The sequence below is a fragment of the Trichoplax adhaerens genome, genomic scaffold (assembly GCF_000150275.1).
Source record: "Trichoplax adhaerens TRIADscaffold_7 genomic scaffold, whole genome shotgun sequence".
Lineage (NCBI taxonomy): Eukaryota > Metazoa > Placozoa > Uniplacotomia > Trichoplacea > Trichoplacidae > Trichoplax > Trichoplax adhaerens.
In genome coordinates this window covers 1,795,701-1,818,121 of record NW_002060949.1, presented here as the reverse complement: position 1 = coordinate 1,818,121, position 22,421 = coordinate 1,795,701, and the positions used below count along the sequence as shown (strand labels likewise).

The window sequence follows — 22,421 nt, the reverse complement described above, 5'->3', positions numbered from 1 at the left end:
AAAAGATCTCTCAAACCTTTAATAGAATAGCGCAATATTTAAGTGCATCATTTCATAATCATTATTTATTTCTATACTTTTCTAAATGTCATGATTCATGAATATTCTTCATGGCTATATTTATATCTAATTGAGATAGTGAAACCTGATTCACTTGGCTCAGTTAGTTTAGTTATTTCAAGTGTTGGAAGATAGAATAATTAAATAGCTAATTATTGTAATAGTATCATATCACAACGCAAGGTCTTCATTTGAATAATAATAAAATGATTGATTTGCATTCTCTATCTTGTACATAAGAGAGCAGTTGTTTTCTAAATAGCATATGTGCCACGCTGTATTCTTTAAGCCGATTATCATCATATTTGTTTTAACATTGTATATTAAGAGACTTCCCACTACTGTATTCATATTTATTCAACTACATCAGTTTATTCATACATTCATTAATTCTCATCATCAATCAGTAAAATGCTCATTTCATCATGTAATCTAAACAATATTGACTAAGCCGATAAGCTTTGCCACTAGTTAATTTCTCATGGTATAGTAATAGTGCATCCAGTAGCGGTAGTCCAGGATGTTAGTGCAATGCAATTTTTAATTATCTTTGAGAATAAATCATATATTCATGTCTATGAGCAGTACATCAACAGTTAATTATGATTATAATACATATATGAGCACTATAAATAAGTAATTAATTATAATTAGAGATTGTCTCCAAGTAATAGGGCATAGCTATGCTGAGACAGCATTAATCTTACTCAAGGTATGAGTTTAACGAGTCAAAAATTACATTCATACAATTAACAGTAAAGTACAGATGTTAACTTGTTGCTATAGTCGATCTTCAATATGCTTAACTCAAATGCTGCAGTCACACAAATGAATCTTTTATAAAAATGAATCGAAATTATCGCTCGATTTTGCGTTATATTTTTGAAGTTCTTGATCGCTTGCTGTCTTCAATTCTGGGTTCAAGTATATGCCGCGTATACGGTTAATCTTCAAATATATTAATAATAAATAGTAATAATAATAATAATTATTATTAGTTGTAATATTATTTATTATTATTAAAATTATTATTGTTATTATTATTATTTTTGGTCATTGTTGTATAGTACATAGGGTACTATACTGTCCAGTATACTAGTGATGTATACGCGTATTGTATACTATCGACGACGTACGTACTGCAGCTGCGATTATAATTATTATTACAATCTACGGTATGTATAAAAAGACTAAAGGTAATCCGTTGCCTCTAGTTGTTAGTAGTTACCAGTGTCGGAATACGTCATACTTGAGAAATGAAAGTTATTTCTCTCTTCTCTATATTATGACTTTACAATTTTTGATGTACGATGCCATTGAGCTATCATGGGCTATCGTCTTTGCAGTTTATGTGGTGTTAAATATCTACAATCACGTAATGTTATATATTGACTTCATCAGCATGTTATGCAACTTTTATAGCCTACGCTTTAACATGCGCCGGCAAATGGGTCATTAGTACGTTAGCATAGCCTTTGGTTTTATGATTTGTCATAAGTAAATAGGCGAAACAATTTGCAGAATTCTACATTACTGTACGTATCTTAGCTTACTTGTACGTGATCTTGTCCATCGTACATAGCTCGTAGCGAATCAATCGTATAAAGTATATACACTTTACTAAATGATGCGAAGAATTTTGCATTACATTGATATGTCATCAAGCTGAGTAATGATAGAATAGGAATAAAATTGCGTAGTAGGAATTGTATCGGCGGCTAAGAAGAGTGATGAATAGGGTTACTGTACTTATTTACTTAGTTCGTCATTACTGCTACTTAAAGTTCACAGTTTACTCGACAGCGAATTAAACACGGTAGTTAGTACAGTATAATGAATTCTATTCTTGACCAATGAGTTGTAGGTTTCAGCTAGCAAAGTAAAGAATATCGATATTACAGTTAGGGGCTAGTTTACTGACTTTGGCGAGTATTACAGCGAAGGTTGGTGAACTCGTAGTTATAACATAGCGATATCAGCATACTGTACGTATATGGATGTAGGTATAGATTCGAAATTTATCAGAGATTACATTGTACCGTCGATATTAATAGTAAAACGTAGTATGTTTGTAGTAGCAGTCCATCATAGTTGGTCATAAAATGAAAGAGAACATCCATCGTTTGGCGTACTGTACAGTATATAACAGAGTGTCGCTATTCCTCTATCCTTGACGGTACAACTCTTCCCTATGCGTGTATTGAACGATTTTAGCGTTTTGATGTAATGTACAGTTTGTACAGTATATTCCTAGGGCATAAATATGAAAATCTCTTATAGATTGTCCTTCTAGCATAATTTGTTGTACTGTACAACTTGGCATTACTATAAGGTTGGCCCCCCCCCCCAAAAAAAAATATATAAACGAGATTACAGTCTAAACAAAATTGACATACATCAGTTAATTTTTGTGCAGCTGTGTATTGAGTGTATTTATTAGCCTATTGATTGCATTTTGCATAGTCCAGACGTGCGCAAATGGACTGGTATAATATATTGTAAATTGTATATCTTTGACTAGCATGCAACATCGCTACCGTACCGTTATTCATATGTTAATGTACTTTTGACTATATATATATACAGTATATTGAAAAAAAAACAAGATTGACTGACACCGTAATAAACACGAAACAACGCCGCACGTGTCACTCTATTGTACTATTTTAATTGAACAACTTGACGCCTTGACAACCAATCAAATGCTAGTCAGGGTGGAGCAATCAATTATGTACGTTCAACAGCTGAGAATGTTATTATACTTATCGTGAAAGAAATGACATCAGGCTCCAAGTTCCCTTGCTATATAGCCTGGCCGATAAGTCCCGCACACTACAGTATACCGATAGCGTTAATTTCAATCGGATCTCATCCAAGTCGTTCACTTTTGATATTGAAGCAAATTATTGTAGCATGGTAAGTTGCTAAGCTTTTCGATTCTTGCTAAAGACTGCATGATACCTTAACGGTATGATGGAGGTTGTCAAATAATTTATGAAATAGGATAGTTATTGCTAAATCATTGATTTCAATTTGTATCGATTGGATGGACGAGTATTTCTATGTTGTATCGCATCCATTTTTTTCTTGATTGCAATATGACCTGAACAAGATTGTTTCTACCTACCGTATTGACCTGTCATGATGATGATGATTGATTGTAGTAGAATAGTTGACTTCATGGAAGAGGAGAGAGTTTTTCCCAAAGTAAGAGAATACTGCAAAAACTCGCGAGCGTATTGCATCCTACCGATCCTAGTAACCGTAACGGTCTCTTCAACACCTGAGTCACGGAGTCCATTTTCCAGCATCGATCTCGTCGATACCCCATTGGTGTTGATGACCTAGAGTGCAATGATGGTGGTGTCGATTGATACTAGCGTCTCTCTCTCGTCTATCACTGTGCAGGACGTCATGTAGGTTGGTTGTGTCGTGTTGTGTCCACTGTCCACACTCAGTACGGTACCGTAGTGTGACGCGTATGCGTACCAGTATCACCTTGTTGTGAGTCTACCGTCCTCCAGTGGGAGACTGTGAAGAGAGTGCAGTTGACGCGTCGTGACACGATCGCCAATTCAAAAGCGAAATTGAAGCCAGCCGTACGCTCTCTATTGATGCTATTGACGATTGACTCGTTAGCCTATTGTTTACGACCGCCTGCTGTTGAATACCTTGTGTACATGATATGTCATCCATCTTCAACTGAAAGAACCGACAACATCAATGTGTCACTATTAGCGTAACGAATCCGTCAGGCTGTTGCCATTGGTGGCTTCTTTTCCTTGATTGAAAATAAGTCTATTCCATGTTTTCTACAGACTTTTCTGACGTGCATAATAAATTACTTTAGCATTGTAACATTGCTTGCATGATTCTCTTCTGTTGAACTCATAGAAATTCAAGGGGAAGGGGGGCAAAAAGAGAGAGAGAGACTACAGTAAAACGCCAACATTGTATAAATAGCATTAAAAGACACTGAAATGAGAATGATGCGTGGAGTACGTGCTTGTATATCCAATTAAAAAAAAAAAAAAAAATTGGGGGAAATTTTTCATTTCCCATTCCTGGACTATTTCCTGATACATTTTCTATTTTTATCGTCCGCTGTCCTAGGCTGCATTGCTTGTCGCTATTTTCCACTACAATTAAGGTTAAATTACCTTTTATTACACAACAGGCCAATCAAGTTCTAATCCTACTTTTTTTTCTATAGTACGCGTATCGTTCTTCCTTTTGACTGAGTTGCAAAAGTAAAACTTAGTATCAAAACTGCTTTTTTTTTTTTAGACTGATTCAGTGATAAATCGAATTGACACGTTGAAATCTGTCGTTGCATCGTCCCGTAAAAACTCAAACTCACTTTTTGGGGTTTTTTCTTGAACTCTAGCTTACAACGTAATACTCTGTTTTATCCTCAGCATATTCTTGCAATTTCTACTATACTTTTTTTTTTCTTGAATGTTTGCTTAGTGGTTCGCGGCCGATCCAACGACGTCGATTAAAGTGCGCTAATACTTTTTCGCATTTTTCTCTTTCAATTGCAGCTTTACCGGTTTTTTTTACCCAATTCAATCAGCCCAGTAGCGTGGTAGCAATTTTTAAAGGATCAACAAAATTTTTGATGCGAAATTAACTCTGCAATAATTAACCTCCGCGGAATTGATTTTCAAAACCATTTACAAGAAGAGAAAACATAATAGTTTTTCTTGGTACTTGAGGGGAAAAATCGACTGAACCAAACTGTTATTATCCTGAACATTATCAAATCATTCATAGGTAAGCAATACTAAAAATGGCGAACTACTTTCTTTTTTAAAATGACTAGGTTGATCTCTTTCAATTTCACTGGTAGTAGTACTATAGTGCATAGTTTCCATTTTATTGGCAGCTTTTAACCTATTGTATGCTATAGAAATTGAATTTTTTTAAAATGCTACCGCACGCAATCAGTTTAAATCTATCTCCAACCTACTTGATAGGCAGACGTCGTTGATTATTATAATAGAGCATACGCATAAATCAATCATACAATAATTTTCTCTAGGATATCAATCATCTCCTACGCGTATTATATGGAATACGCGTAGATTGTACTTTGACGTACTCCAATCAAAGTACATTTTCAAATATTCTGTAGCTTATGCCAAACCTTTGATATGATTATCACATCAGTATACCACATTATTTGATCGACTCCTATCGTTAGTACAGAATGTCCAGCCTTGAAGCCCTTCTTACTATATAGCGCCCAGTATCCGTCGCATCATCGTTCAATAAATCCATCCGTTTTATTAGCCTCATGCTATTACTGTATCATAGCTAGTATCCGACACGGCAGTGATATAATACACGTTTCATGGATAGGTACCGGCATAGCTTAACATAAAATAATATTGATTTTCAAGTGAATTTATTTTATTTTTTTACATTTTCTAAAGACGGCCAAATAAACTTTTTTTAACGGACTCCAAACTTCAATGTAGAGCGATATATCAACAATATCAGTATCAATAGAGCATTAAAACATTCTCATTAAGAGAATAATACGAGTATGGCATTTTTTTCAACGGTTTAACTAGAGATTCTAACCACTTATATGACTACATGCGTGCATAGCATACATTGATTAAAAAGCCATCAATACTTACAATGCTAAAATGCTAGTAATCTGTAGGCCTAATGAATATAAAATGATTTCATAAATTACTATTTTTAGTAAGATTATAGCCCATTTATATTGAAGCTAACTACGGTATGCCATATCTTTGTAGTATTTCTGACAAGAATTGATAAAGTAGTTTTTTTCTTCGTAGTTGTCTACATGAAAAGGGGATTGTATTTTTAGCAGCTTATCACCTATGCCGAGTACCCATGTGCTGTTATATTTCAATCGAGATAGGATCTTTATTTTTCCAGCTAAAAATCTTCGTCCCATTCCTGTATATTTACACCAAAGAACATAACTCTTGAAATTGAACATTTACAAATACAAAAACATATCTATTTTCTTAAAGTTATATAATAATAGACCGTCCTTTCCTTACCACGAGTATTTCTAGCATTCGCATTTATTTGGATATTGCAACCCTTTTCAAAAACGATTAATGTCTGCTGATAGAATTAATCGCCGATAATTAAGTAAGACTTAATATAGCCAGCACTCTAATTACACCAGATGTATGATAGCTTGGCCTCATAAGACATATAGAGTAAACAGCCACGTAGAAAGCACCAAGTGACGATAAGCCATTGTCTATCAGATTAATTTTATCCTATATACTTCATGATAGTAGAATAGCCTAGATAAGGATAATGCGTTCGGTAATTAATTTTAGAGACGGTATAGTCACAGAGACAATCATCAATTTGTTTGCAGTTATAAAATATTACATATAAATGGGATACAGTGATCTTAAAGTATAGTAGTCATTAAGCCTCAAGAGCAAGTGCAAGCGCGATATTGGTAATTAAATGGGGAAGAAAAAATGTATTATAAAAATTATAATAATAGCAATCAGGAGGGGGTATAAGGGAAAAAAAAATTGATCATAAAACAATAGTTATCATGCCTGTAAGCATTATTTTACTTTTACTCTTACTTTCAATTTCTGCTAGTTGGATGATGATCGATGAATGGAAAATAAATTATTTGCTGCCGTAGAAATTCATTCTTTCGCAGAGTAGATGCACATGCCCTAGCGCCTATGTATATTATTATTTTTGTTATTAAAATTCTTGAATTCTATCTTAAATTATAAGAAGAACTAATATATTAATGGTTTTATTGTTCTCTTTTGACTTTTTTAATTAGATCGTTTCCTTCAATATAGTGCAACATTTATTACTTTGCTCGGGCATTGAGATTTGGCTAAGATTATTTTCCGAACATTTTTGTCCATAAAATTTTTGATATCAGCAAGCCTTTTATTCATTTGCATAATAATCATTTTATATCAGAAAGAATTGAAATAACTCACAATTGAACAATAAAAATCAACATGGTTGAAGCTGATCTTGATAAAATAGCTAAGAAATCCAGCGTTACTTTACCCAACATCACATCTAGTCAAAATGGTCATGACAACAACAAGAAAGAGCATCATCATCATCATCACCATATTAAGCGACCTATGAATGCTTTTATGGTATGGTCACAAATTGAACGTAAGAAAATGTCAGTTCATCATCCAGATATGCACAATGCTGAAATTAGCAAACGATTAGGCAAAAGATGGAAGTTATTAAACGACGATCAAAAGAAACCGTTCGTTGAAGAGTCTGAGCGATTGCGCGTTCAGCATATGCAAACATATCCAGATTACAAGTATCGACCTAGGAAAAAGAAGCCAAAAGTAGCAGCAAGTACTGCTAGTAATAATCACAAAGGCAATAATAGTTGCGCCAGTAGTACTAGCAGCATTAGTAGTACCGACAGCGGAATCAGCTCTACAGATTCAAAACAAAGTAATCATATCCTCAATGGCAAATTCAATAGTAAAAGCAGCAACGGAAGTAGTAAAGCATCAAATAAGCATAATAGCAAATCAAACAACGAGCTCAGTAATCACAACCATAGCAATTCAACTGTAAACGGCAGTAATAGTACAACAGCTTGTAAGATAAAGTCAAATCAAACCAATCAACAAAGTAAAAATTCCAAAGTTAAATCGAAAGGATTAAATGGTTTCATCAAAAATCAAAATGATACTAGCAAAAATAATAATAATAATAAGAAAAAGGCAGATTTACCGACTCCAGCAACACCTCCAGCTAAAGTACCAGGTTCACCAACACCACTTGAACAACAGCAACAATTTGCAGGCATTTCTGAAACATTTTCATTTTATGATGACGTTATTTGCGCTCCAGGTCCTCAAGAATTTCAACAAGAACAGTTACAAGATCAATTCAATCAACAATATAACAATTTTGATACTAGTGTCAGTACTGAGACTGAAAGTGATAGTCTAAATAATGACGAGCTATCAGCCGATTGGTCATCTCTAGATATGATAACTTTAGATCAGGCATTAGCTATATCTCCTATGGACGATAGTGGTGAGATCAGTGTTTTCGATTTTCCCGAAGATCTGTATACAACACCTGAAGTCTCCGAATTAATGCAAGATCAGTGGTTTGAATCAGGCTTAGGACCATTAGCTTAAATATATAGCCTATGCGAGAAGCAAAAATGGTACTTTTTCTGGCTGTCAAGTCATAAAATTTTAATACGTAATTTCATATCTTGTAACATCGTAACAGTAGTCAATTGAAGTCGTTAACTTTTTTCATTTTCGAACAATTTTTTACTTTATCATATGTCCACATGTAAAGTTAACATCAGCAGCTATCGAAAAAAAGTATAATTAATTAAAATTCTACTTCGGAGACTGTAGCTAGCCAACATACAATAAGTAATTAGTAAGATACTCCTCACTAAAATGATAAATTCATAAGCAAATTTAACATCAAAGCCATTCTGAATATCTTCAGGAAATTCTTATGAAGTGAATCGCTCATTTCTAAACCATAATAGTGATAAAATATACACCACACCGGTAACATTTGCCTATATTATGAAAAAATGACAACTGTAATGGTTTTAATACATATTGAAGTTAAAGACATCACTAATTGATGAACTTATGATACTTATCAAAGAAGCATTGAAGGAGAACCTCAAAATTGTCAAGCGGAACCAATAATAATTTTAGTTAGCAATGCTGTATACATGATCCGCACGACAAAACATAAAACAATTTAGTGTCCTCGATATGCTAACAGTTGTAATATATTAATATTTTGTGCAACGAGATTTCGCTGTTTTCTTTTTAGAAGTTGTAAACAAAACACTTTTACACTTATGTATGTTAATTATTGATACTATCACATTTTGTAACAGGTTAATACCTTTCGAAGAATTTTTAACAACATTTAAATCCTTTGATGCCAGAAAGTACAGTTCTAACTAATTTCTAAACTGATATATACTACAATAAGTTGTTGCACTGTACGATATACTGAAATCGATTTATATTTCATTTTTACTGACAATGAGACACTTTGAGTCACTTTATGTTACAAAATTCTGTTTGTACAATCCTATCTGTATAACGCTGTACGATGTATTGATCAATATAATTATGAAACAGCATATGCGATAGTTTTCGAATGATTTTTTTTCGTACTTGAATATTTATTTGTAAAGGTTAAAAAGTTCGGTTAAGGCAAATTTCAAAGTGAGATCGCTATGTTATACAGCATATCTACGCATTATTGGCGATACAGTCGCAATATAATTAATAAGAAATCGATTTCAAGGCGTATAAAGCTCTTTTCAACCTGGAACATGTTCAAAGAATTAATTAATTACTTACTGCGGTTACATTTGATATTATTATACCATCTTTGTTACCATAATTATTAAGTTGGATTCACAACTTCGCAAATAGCTATAAGCTATGCATTTGACAATTACCATCTGAATTCTGAAACCGTTTGATAATGCATTTGAAAGTCGTCCGCGATTAAAGACCTGTGGTATGGGTTGACTCCAGTTATAATAGCAAAGGGAAAATTTTAATGCCTTATCTTACTCTTATAAAGTGAATTTAATACTGCTTACGATTTGCTTAACTTGTTATAACATTGTACGTAGAAGCACAATAATAAGGAAAATATTGAATGATACTGCATATGCTTCTCGAGTTTTATTCATGTAGCTGCAATAAGCCTTTACTAAGTTCCTTGACCATTTATGAAGATTACTATAAAAAGTGTGACTTTATCAAAATTTGCAGGTATCAGCATATACCACTATTACACAAATAAAGGAAAAGAATCTGCAAAGTTTTCATAACAATACGATTACCGCAGATAAAAGATAGAAAAATTAGCTGCTTTCATGCATTGCCTTAAATGGTGAATATACTAGCCGATTGTACATTTTTACTGAAAAAATTCTTTGTAGACAACTCAGCTGTTGCTTTTCTATTAGACTTGATTTCCTTTCTATAATCTGTCGTTGTTGTTTTTAATACCTTGCATTTATTTAGTATTATCAATTTCTATAATATATTCATATATATAGCCATTTGGTTGCTAAATTTCTTATGCTCTTATCAACCGATCTACTGATCAGTCTGTTCATAATTCAATGGTATTTCTACCATATTAAGACTTGATCTTAAATATTATTAATCTTTGCTCAGTTATAGCTGAAATTAATCATTTCTTTACTATAATAGAGCGACATATTTAATATCCATTTGAATATAATGAATAAAGCGCAACCTTGGCTTCATTATACTCTGCCGTTGAAATTAATTTATTGCTGGCATAAAAGTCAATCAATTATTTTTACTGCATGATTTAGTATAGTAGTAAGCTAAGATATTCATTGAATTGCAATAGTATTGTCGATTGAAATTATTTTGTAGCACTTTCAATGAACTTGCATCAAATTTCTCAGGATCGGGATGTAAACATATAAATGAAGGCCCCTGACTTGCATACAAACTATTGAGTAACTATATACAACCCATAATTTTTATTAGCAATGCTAAATTAGGTTATAAGCTATCTAAAGTAATATTAAAGATTGCTTCCCCTGACATAAATTATATCTCTTGTTTTAACAAAAGTGAACGCTGTCTCTGATTTATGACCTTAAGTTGTACTGTACTGACTATTGAGTTAGCGTAGTCCAGTATATACCTAATACAATGCAGGCTTAGAATTAGATATAGTCTCAAGCATAGTAAGGATGAAGTAACCAAGATCAGTAAGGAAGCACATACGAACAAGCGTTAATTTAAATAAAGAAAGGGAATTTATTTATAACATAAAAAAATCAAATTTCAATTCCAGCAGAAAATTATACAAGAATAATAAATTCTTATGATACATATATTACCAATATCAACAATATAGTTAATCAGTTTATAAACACTAATACACAGATCCGGTATAAAAGAAATATTTATATCTATCTGCAGTAGATGGGCAGATAGTTCGTTAACGAAATTTAAAATAACTTCAATAATCCTCCATACGTAAGAGATATTCATTACTGAATCATTTGATGATACTAAATCTACTTCATTTATACTGTATAATGTGCGAATTCTCTGGTACATTGTAATAGCAATGATGATTATATTTACAACATTATCATGTGCAAAGTGAATTCGGTAATTTAAAAACAAATGGTATCTATATATAACAGCTATACAAATATAACTAGATATTGTTATTCGTAGCTGCTACCAATGAAAGTGAAAGTAAATTCGACTTACTCTGTAATATTAATTTTTAAAATCAGGAAGTTTATGTATTACCATTCAAGGAAGGAACGTAACTCAACACTTCTTCGAAGCCGCAACTTAAGCCTCCTTTATGATTTTATTGCGAACTGCTATAAAAATACTTTTAAAGTAAAAAATTTTTAACCTCTTGCTTTTGCTAAGAAGTTAAAATTTTCGATTAAGAAACGGCTATACAGTACAATATTGAAAATAATTAATTGGTAATAATATTCTTTTTCCGTTACAAACATTTCATATTTGCAAATTTAGCAATTAATATCGATTAGTTGCTGCTAATAAAAGGATAAGCTACAAATGATTACGGTATATGACTTATATCATTCTGATATTGTTATCACAAATACCTATATGTAATATCAAAATAGGTCGAGGTGCTTTCTACCATGATATATCAAACTGCTGAGTGAAAATTCAGCATTATGCTGAACTGATTTTTGTGACTGTGCCAACATATATCCATAACGACAATACGGAATTTGGATAAGCATGGATATGAGTAGCTAAAGCAAATTCGACATCAGGCGATTCAACAGTATGCACTCCCGTACTATAAACCGCGTCAATGACTGGTTCTATGTCAGTATAAGGCATATGGATGGGAAAACCGGATAGCTACAATTGAATATGAAATAACTATTATTCATAGTACGAATTTATTAATATGTACAGCATTGCTATTCATGATATGCAGACACATATAACTGCATTTCTAACCTTATAGCTATCTAGGATATGGCTAAGTTCGTTTAAGTGTCGTTCCTCTGAGGCATTTCTTCTTGATTCTTCAAGACTAATCATTTTTCAAAAGAGAAATTACCTACATGCCTACAGCTAGATGACTACGTTATGCTATTAATTGTTAATAAAAAATTGGAAAAATTATTAGCTGACTTACTTGCTTAGAATATTACGAAATGCTCTTGTGCAATACCTATTTTGTCAATAAGAAATTAAAAAAATAATCAGACACTTCTATCAATTCGTCATTGGCAAACGTACAGTTCGAAATACAGCCTCAGCTTATAATCATACCTGTTCCATCTCGTTACAAAACGTCTCCTCCAGGACATAATGCTCTCTTTCAAAACTAGTTCAATCCTTTAATAAAATAGGTCATAAGTATTAGACGAAAAATTTAGATTATATCTTGCTAGAAAATTTGCTTCTTTTGAAGAATTTATTTTCTACCTTTCCTCGAGTTCTCCAACATAATTGGAATCGGTAGCATGATATACCAATGTTTCTTCCTATATATGAATAAATCATCATTTAATTATTTTTTTCCACCTTGTTCTAGGTATCAAATTATCAATTCTCAGCACGTTTGCAAGAATTAAATTGATTGTACATTAGTTAATACTTATTTTAATAATATAGCATTACTGACTTGTACACTACTCAAGCCGGGATATGGAAAAGAGCTATTAAAGAATGGTTTCCATAGTTTTGTATTTGTAGTATCCATGCTCATTCTTGACGGGATATCATTACTTTGAATATTGGCATAAACCTAAAGTGTTAATAATATCAGACGATTAATTCACATATAGCTTTTTAAATCAATTTACGTAGACGAGTAGTGACTTATTTATGATTGCAAAAACGACTATTACCATGACTACATATTAGGATACTACTGCAACCTATTAAATTTATGACTTTATCGTAGCAAAACTATTTATTTACATTATCTCGACCAATTAAACATCCAATACTCTGTAATGGGCAATGCGCGTCATGTTGACGAAAATGGTCACCAGTACTAGCATTCCAAAACATAAAATCGCCATTTGCTTCTTCAGAAACAACGTATGCCGTCGAACCTAATCGCACATGTCAATCAATCAATTTATTCCTTAAATTAGAATTCTGCTATGACTTACGCATGATAAATACATATTTTTTCAAAAATAGCATGAATTATTTAAGCAATATAGGTATAAGATTTGTTACGTACCTTCAGGAATTCCCATCCCTAGAGCTATCCAAGCTTTCTTACCCATATACAGAAAATAATTGCATAGTAATACAGCATGTTCTTCTTCATCTCCGGCTAACATTTGCAAAAATTGCTAAAAAGTAACAGTATTTAAGTATATTTATTATATAACTCATTAACACATTGGTGCAAAGAAACAATGCTAGTCAAGATTTCAAAAATATTGTTACTATTGACTATTGACTATTGCTATCTTTGCATCTAGCTTAACAACCAAAAGTGGTATACTCACACTGGATGTGCTCCAGATATCACAAAGGCCAGCAAATGAAACGGAGTCGGATATGAAAGGGATAAGGGAGACAAATCGAGCGACCGTTTCCTATGTAGTAAATTGATTATATAAAAGATTTAATGACATTCTATATTGTAATATAAAAATTTATGGCCATAGTTGCTTACAATAATAACTACGAAATATATATTATATATGAAGTGTACATTAATATTATATTTAAAAATTTAACAACATCAATAAGAGTATAAAAGCACTTACCGAATTCTCAAGAGTTGGTTCTACGCCTTCTTGATAAACTTCTACCGGAGGATTTTGCGGTGTGATATAGCGAGTTACAAAGACTGACATGCCATTGATATCGGTTACTAAAATCTGTTAAAAATATCTCATATGAATAAAGATTGCATAACTTGATAACATCTACATTAAAAATAGAAATAGCTTAAGTAATAAACATTACATTAATTTCTCGATTGGAAAATTTGGATTCGAATTCGTTTAACCAAGTTTGCGAATACTTTAACAACTTTATATCTTCTTTACTATCGAACTAAAGAAAGAATATTATTAGTAGCTCTTAATCAACTTAAATTTTTAGAAACCGTTACCCGTTAAAACCTATTTCATCAATCGGTCATAAATTCAAATTATAGCAGCAATGTTTTTTCAAACAAGCGATACCTTTTCTTTGATGGATGGTGGTGGTGCTAGTGGAGGTTCGATAGTAACGAACATACTAAGGTAAGTTTGACTACGTGAGCCTTTTCCAACGTCCAATAAAGCCTGGCCACTTTCAACTTGTGCACTTTTAGCGTGACTATATCCCAGCAGGACAGTTGGTGAATTAATTCGAAAAGATCCCTCGATCTATTGTATAAATAAAATGTATTAGAATATACATATAACCTATCTGGTCTTGTTTTTTCGAGGAAATCATACAAAAGTGTTCAACTTTTATCGCATTAGTGAGAGTTACAGTTTAATTCAAATCGTTATTGCTTACCCGAGAGTTAGTATATAGTGTAGAAAATGGAATCCTGATACTACCGAGCCAATGTCGTTCCTTACGACGATGAATATTGGTACCTCTTTCGCGATCGTCCTGTATTTAAAATGATCATTAAAACGCATATGCGACTGTTATTTTAAATAACTAGGCACTACTACCGGTACTTCTCCAATAAGTTTTAATCACCAGTTTTAATTCGCTATAGGAAATAATTTTTGATTTAAATTATTACTTACTGAGAGCATATCTATCACTTCTTCATCGAATAGATTGAAGTAAATATCGTCGTTTACGGTCATTAAATTATTGGACGAGTAGTCATCGTGTGGAGCTCTTCATTAAAATAATTGTGAAATGAAATTTAAATTTCGGTCAAGAACTGTATATTCAAAATTTTGTGAAAATATAATAATCATTTTAATACCGTAGATATCGTAATTTTCTATCGTATCATAAATAATTTATGATAGAGCAAATAGAGAATAATTTTACTGCAAAATCCAGTCGTTATAAGTACGGTAACAAGTACTGCAAATGGCAATAGTTCTTACCTAAATGGCATAACAATCTGTTGATTCCATGCTGGATTGGGGCCATCAGCAACTTCTGTTCTGCGAATATTTCGTTGAAACATAACCTCTACAAAAGGCCTAACTTGAACCTAAATACGAAACGATCAAATATGCCTCTGAAGTTAGCTATGCATGGTAGGATAAAGAAACTCATTTTCTTTAATGTTGTGATTTTATATATTAGATATTCTTTCTTAGAGGAATATAAGTGGGCTTAGTTAGATTTGATAGTATGAGTCACCTCTGTTTGTAATTCTTCTGCATCTAAATTTCTGATTCCTCTTATATCAGTTGTATTATCATGCCGCATAGTACTTTGAGTCTGATCATCCGATCTATAATTAAAGATTTTCTCATTGGTTAGCTCTATACCATCATAAATACTCAATATACGAGTATCTTCTACTAGTGAGCAATATCCTCGATAATTAATTCAACTGCACATAGTCATTATCTCATTTACGTAAAGCATATCTTCTGTGTACCTAGGATGGTTTTTCCTAATCGGTATATCGAAGGCTCGTACCACGTTAACAAGAATCTTGACATTCATCATTCCCAAATGCTAAAGTTAAGTAAATAATTTATAGGATTATTTTCAGTGAGAAATATCGATTTACGGCATTCAAAACAGCTGTTGTACCACTGCAATAATCACTAGATGATAATGTACCGCTTGGTATTTACAATATTGGTCGATAAAAACTTTTCAGATAACTTACTTGCGCAGCTATTTTCTTTCTCTCTTTACGGACAGGACGAAGGGGTCTACGAGGCTTAAGCAACTGACCAACACTTGCCCCGAGTGTTCTAAAAGACGCGAATTGATTAAAAATATATTTCTTAAGCTATTAAATGACATTATGTCTTCTCCTGAATTTGTCATCTATAGCAAAATTTCTAATAATACCACGAATGAAGTGAAATTATGATAACATCTCATTATTGGTCATTACCCAATATCCGGTAAGAAATCTTCTCGAACAACGTCGGATAACTGATATTGTCGCTGAGCGATTCGAGATCGCTGTAAAACTTCTTCGCGTACTTTAGACAGAAAACGATTGACTCTCTCTCGATGTGATAAAGCAGTCAAATCTACCTTCTCATCTTCTTCTAAACGCTTGTAATAATCCTATTTAATCAAACGTGAAATTTTAAAATGAGAAGATTACAAGCAAGATAATCGAAACTACGTTTACATGTAGTGTAGTGTAGCTATTAATAAGGGGGGAATGAGAATTTCAGTTATCATACCAGTTATATTATCAAATAGCATTGCAGTATAAGGGATAAAGCAAAGAAATGCAATATCAATGATCTACAAACGCAATCATCCCCAGTATAGATATATTTATGTATCAAAATCGTTAAACTGAAAGAGAACTAGAGGATAGCATAAGCAAGTGGTCACTGATGGATTTTGTAATTTACCAATGAAAGGTTATCATTTTAAACGTAATAGAAATCATCATAATTTATTTTCCACCAATTCGTTTAACCTATTGAGCTGAGAAGGAATCTATCATAATGTTGTGGCTGTGCCCTTAAAAGATATATTATTTTAACTGAAAGTAATATCGGCTACTAATTACTGTAAATATAGCAAACATTACCCTGAGAATATCGTCAGGAATATCAATATCCCTAATTGGCACTTGCTTTAAGTTACGAAATTCTGATGCCTCCTGACTTCTTAGCTTTAATATTTTAAATCGTTTACTCTTGTCAATATCTTCTTCTGTACCCAAATCACTTTCATGACTTAAAGAATTAAGCCGGAAATAATCTGGTAAATAAACTTTGCCGTCTGGGCTAACACCGCATGCCTATAAATGAATATTAAGATTTAGTACTGCGTATTTCTTGTATATTCCCTTTACATTTTATTTTGGTCATTTCTTGAAATTTAATTCAATCATGTATTTGTTGCTAAAGAAGTAATGATACCAGTTGTATAGTATACAGTCTTCAAATTACCCTCAAAATGTCGAGCAAGGAATCATTGGCAGGGTCATTGGGATCCAGACGTGATTGAACTGTTACATTATATCAAAGAGCAAGTATAAGGGATGATATTATTAATTATTATAAATTGCAGGCAACACAATTATGTTATAGTTTGTGGTAAATCTACACTGAAGTATCAGGTAGCAATCGAAATTTTAAAAATCAATTGTAAAGGTATACCTATCCAATCCATTAACTTTTGAATGTCAATAATGCCTCTGGCGCCAATAGCTGCAACAGCATCAACACGTTGCATAGCTCTAGTAGAAGTAGATAAATTACTTAGATATAAAATTACTTAATCTTAAATTTAGCTTATTATAGACGCATAATTCTAGTCCGAGAGGTTTAAGAATTCATTTTAAGCAAATGATAGACTAAACAGTAACTGAATTTACCATAAATCTATAAAAGTTTAACGATAATTATTTTCATAGTACTACATTTGTATAAAAAATATTACAGCAAATAGTACGGTTTTGTCACTTAAATAATTTTCTTAAATAGTGTTACTTCTATATTAAAAGAAATTTTACAAATCTAATCAGAACGGAGCAATTTAAAATGCTGTGCGACTGCCTAAATAATTGCTAAAGTACTTAAGAATCAATATAGTACTATAAGAAGTACCAATTCTAAACTAAAAGTAATCCAGAAGAAAATAAATCTACATATTACTTACTGCTTTTCTTTGGAAACAGAAGGAATTGCTGGCATCATTGGGCAGCCATTCTCGTCGACAGACCAAACCACATTAGAGTAAATGTCACCCGACATTAATAAAGTCATTGGATGTTCTGATCCTGTTGCGGTCACGGACACACCTAAATATTTTAGTTTAATACGGCGTTATTTTGGACATTTTGGCTCAATTTTAAGTGTATCTGCTTAACCGTAACTAGTATAGTAAAAAATTTAAAATATACTAAAGAATTACCCGCGCCAACACCAGTATGATTGTATGAAATCTTCAAGTCACTACTAAATTGGAATGCCTCCGGCTCTGGATTTAATCCAGCGTGAGACATCGAATTTGGTGGCGGTATAAATACTTGAGCAATTAATCTACTACTAATTATACCTGCTTCATATAGCTGTACAGGATCAAAAAGAATCATGACGTTCAGCATGCTAAAAATTATATTAGTTCTATTAAAAGAAAGTTAACTGAATGTTCCAAATTAGCTATAAAGTCTACTTTCAATTTGTCAACTAATCCACTTTATCAGACCTCAAGTTTGATGTTTTCCGGCCACTGTATGATTTTAGCTTTACATATTTCACCAAAATGGATGTTAAAATCACCAGTTAAAGCTTTCGTTGCACTTCTATGCACCTCATTATCATTGAACAAAATACGGATGTAGGCATGCCATTCTTGCACCTCGCGACGTCTTTGAGCTTCGGCTCTTTTTCGTAAAAATAAATAATTTTAAATTCAGTTAATAGTTTTACACAGTCATCTTGCCTCTTCTATATATATTTAAAAATGTTACATAGTGGCAAATTGCAGTGAGGTCTTATTTACTTAATTTATTAATGATAAAAATAAATAAACTAGACATAAATTACAGTTGCACGCTCTTGGGTAGCCTGATATGATTATACCGTATATAGAAGAGTTTATCATAAACAAAATTCTAAGCTAGTCTGATTATTGAATACATCAAAAATATTGATTGTAATCGTTAGGCCATAGTATTAACTAGTAAAATGGAGTTATCAAATACTATCCTATCAAGAATGTAAATATAATTTACTTTGGACATTTAGAGGTTGGCGATATAGGCACGGTATTAACAAGTTCAGGAAATAATATCGCTTCACCAGGACGCCTGCGACACTTAATTGCATTTTCTTTAATTTCAATCAGGGCTTGCTGCTCATTAAAATTATCAGGCGGTACAGGCTTGAATAAGTCGGTTCCTACTACTTCATCTTCTGCTGGATTTTCTTCATCTTGTTGCTGTCGTTGTTTACGTTTTTTTCTTCGTTTCTTGCCTTTATTCTTTCTTTTCCATTCTTTTAATTCTTTTTTATAATTCGCTAATTTTTCTTGATATTCTTCGTCGAAAAATTCCCTACGCAAGCAAGTTACGACAGCAATAATGAGATGAAAAATTATTGCTTTACATTTTATTATTCATCCTTTTTAAATCTAAAATCTAATATGCTAAAAGAGCTAGTACTAATCGAGGAATGTTTACAATTTCATAATGGCTGATTTTTACGTCCTGTACCTCGCCTCTTCTAACTCATCTTTAATTTCTTTATCCCATTTTACTGCATCTTCCTTTTTATCAACTATTTTTTTATGCATAATTAATTTAGTTGAAGTATTAGCATATCCCTGTTTCTCACGTAACTGTTTTAGTTCGTTCCATGTTGTTATCATGCTTTTAATTAAGGATCGATCTTTGTAATCTTCGCTGTCTCGCATTCGTCTTACGTTACTAATAAGAAATCAAGGTTATATTACATATATTTGTAAAAAAGTGATTACATAGAGATACCTAGATTTGGGCAAGTAGCTGCAACACAGTAATTTAACATTTAATAAATCAACTTATCAATAACTGCCGGCTAATTTAATGTATACATTTCTATATGCTTACCTAACTTCAAACTTATAATCTTTCAATCGATCGGTAGCTTGTATAGCGATTATATCTTCACTATGATGGCTTTTGATTACATGCTGTAGATTAAAAATAGCTTCCTTTAAAGCTTGTAATTTACCAGTATAATAATTTGCTGTGTTGCCTTTTTTACGCTGACAGTATTCGTAATATTGCCGAAGAATTCGAAAGTGAAAAACGTGTTCATGACTATAATAAATAAATCATTAATAGTAGAGTAATTAGATGCCTGTATAATATAATGCAATTTTACTTCGGAAACATAAATTTTGGCTTGATCATCTCGCCTATCGTAGTCATTAACAGAAGGTTCTGATTATCATTAAAAGCTAACAGCGCCTTAATATTGGCAGGATATAACAATTTGTGAAATACTTAAAATCAATACCTCATTAATGGATGATGTGTAAAGGTAAGCGACGATAGATTAATATCTAGCTGATAATCTTGAGATTCTTTAGCGTTTGATTTTACATAGCTATCTTGTGAAGTCACAATGGGCTGCAAAAGTGTTAATAAGTGCTAAATTGTTATGAAAACGCTCTTTTTATTCGTATTTTTGTATCTTTACTTAAAGAAATATTTATTCCAATTAAATTTCGACAAATGATAAAGGAATAAAACTAAGATTATACATTTTAATTGATGATACAAAACATTAGTCGTTAATCATAGCATAAAGTAACAACTTAAAAACATAAAATGGTTATAATATTGTCCTGCTGCTTACCTTAACATAATCTAATTTTAAGCTAGATTCTTCATCATCTTTAAAGAGAGCTATTACAGGACGAGTTACTTTTTGCTTTAACGGATCCGCTAAATATTTCAATCTTCCACCTTGATCAAACCATTTCGTTCCCTATAATGATGATTCATAATTCAGTCAAAATATCACTTCCAAATCTGATATTAATAATAACAATCTAAATTGTGATATATTTTCATTTGATAACATAACTACATCTCCAATTAATATATCGTGACGGTTTCTTAGTGTCAATCTAAAGTAAAAATAGTATCTATTATTTTTACTACAATTGTCATTAAGTTCAATATTTCTAATGAGCCAAAAATAAAAAACTTTTAGAGCTAAACTCTTAACTATACATATACTTTTAAGCATTATACATCATAAATATCGCTAAATTTTTTGATTTAACTTTGAAAATGGTATTATGTACAATTGTTACGATCATAATATAAAACTCTGCTTCCGAATAATCGTGAAATATGTATTTTCTTTACTACCTTACCTTATTGGCTTGTTTTGATATACGTTCTTCAATAAACCTGATATTGCGTGTTGTCACGGCAGGTTGATCACCAACATAAAATCCCTCGTCTTCTAAAAGACGAGGCTCTGCTTTGGTATCTTCAGTTTTTTGACTGAAATCAACACCATTAACACTGGGTATATAGTATATTTGATTTTCTTTTTCTAGTCTTTCTTTAAATGGTACATATCTGGCTTTAAGTGGGCGCGTTAATTTCCCATCGTCGTCTAATAATAAATCTTCAGTTTCGTCTTCCGTTCCTGCTGGTTGCTGGCTTTCAGCTTGATCTTCGTCATCTCTTGCCTTTAATATTATTATCACAACTTCAATTGTAAGAGCCATAATATGACTGAATTAAATATCATTAAAATAATTGTTTTAATACCTGAGTTATCTCAGGTTCTTGACTAGCATCATCTGGTCTTGATTCTTGATCGTCTGGAGTACCTCTTTCTTCCAGGTCTTTTCTAGAATGGGAGTCCTCTTCTTTAATATCAGTCAGTTTTGGTTTCGTAACAGTTGGGGTTTCTTTCCTAACGAAATCGTCTTCATCATCAACAAAGTCGAAATTACCAGTAAAAAATGCCAGTCTTTCTTCATATGTTGGCATTGGCGTCTGAAAATGAGCAAATGTTGATAATATGAAACATTAATTTTTTGCAAGAGTAAGAAATTTTATTTGCAACGCTTTGAATCACCTACCCCATCAGCTGTTTTTTTGCGTTCACCAGTACGACGCCAACGTGCTGATAGTTGAGCAGAGCGTTCTAATGTTGAATCCATTTGTTCATCATCATCTCGAGGTACTGGACTGATAGTCCCCAGCTTGTGAATTAAAAGAAGTTATAATTAGGCTAAGAAAGCAAGAATTACTAGTAGTCTAGTAGGATTATAGCTAGCAAGTAAATAGTGATTTTAGCTAATAGTTGCTCTAAAATCTTACCGTAGGATCATCGAATCGAGTCATTGTTACCGTATCTCTAAGATCACGCAAACGTGAAACTGGACGCTAAATGAAATTTAAATTAATTTAAAGGTCAGAAATGATAATTAATAAACACTATCTAGAGTTATAATGTATCAAAGTTTAAGTCACGATAGAATAAGACGGACTAAATAAGCTCATAATTTACTTCGCTTTCGTCCTCCATATTTTCCTATTCGATCATATAGTGAATTTTTGGTGGCCCATATTCATATGAGGGAAAAAATTCAAAGATTACAACTCAAATTTTTAAATTTATAATCAAAAGCTTTTTTCTTTTTATAATTTACAATATATACGCGTAT

At 32.3% G+C, this 22,421-nt stretch overlaps 2 protein-coding genes across 2 annotated transcripts; one reads left to right on the top strand and one right to left on the bottom strand.

The window, feature by feature from the left end:
* Positions 1-7,058: 7,058 nt before the first annotated feature.
* TRIADDRAFT_57974 (uncharacterized protein) lies at positions 7,059-8,225 on the top strand (the record flags this gene model as incomplete). The annotated part of the gene is made up of 1 exon (XM_002114267.1): positions 7,059-8,225. One exon carries the CDS (start codon positions 7,059-7,061, stop codon positions 8,223-8,225), a length of 1,167 nt encoding a protein of 388 aa, XP_002114303.1.
* A 3,579-nt stretch (positions 8,226-11,804) lies between these two features.
* TRIADDRAFT_28071 (uncharacterized protein) lies at positions 11,805-21,473 on the bottom strand (the record flags this gene model as incomplete). The annotated part of the gene is made up of 30 exons (XM_002113948.1): positions 11,805-11,999; positions 12,102-12,177; positions 12,387-12,485; positions 12,576-12,634; positions 12,775-12,897; positions 13,074-13,210; positions 13,345-13,459; positions 13,619-13,708; positions 13,883-13,996; positions 14,085-14,174; positions 14,297-14,491; positions 14,628-14,726; positions 14,870-14,966; positions 15,185-15,294; positions 15,447-15,540; positions 15,649-15,770; positions 15,928-16,015; positions 16,162-16,340; positions 16,822-17,034; positions 17,186-17,244; positions 17,396-17,475; positions 17,898-18,039; positions 18,153-18,309; positions 18,447-18,624; positions 18,976-19,296; positions 19,456-19,668; positions 19,831-20,043; positions 20,243-20,376; positions 20,591-20,716; positions 21,111-21,473. 30 exons carry the CDS (start codon positions 21,471-21,473, stop codon positions 11,805-11,807), a joined length of 4,281 nt encoding a protein of 1,426 aa, XP_002113984.1.
* Between the last annotated feature and the right edge of the window lie 948 nt (positions 21,474-22,421).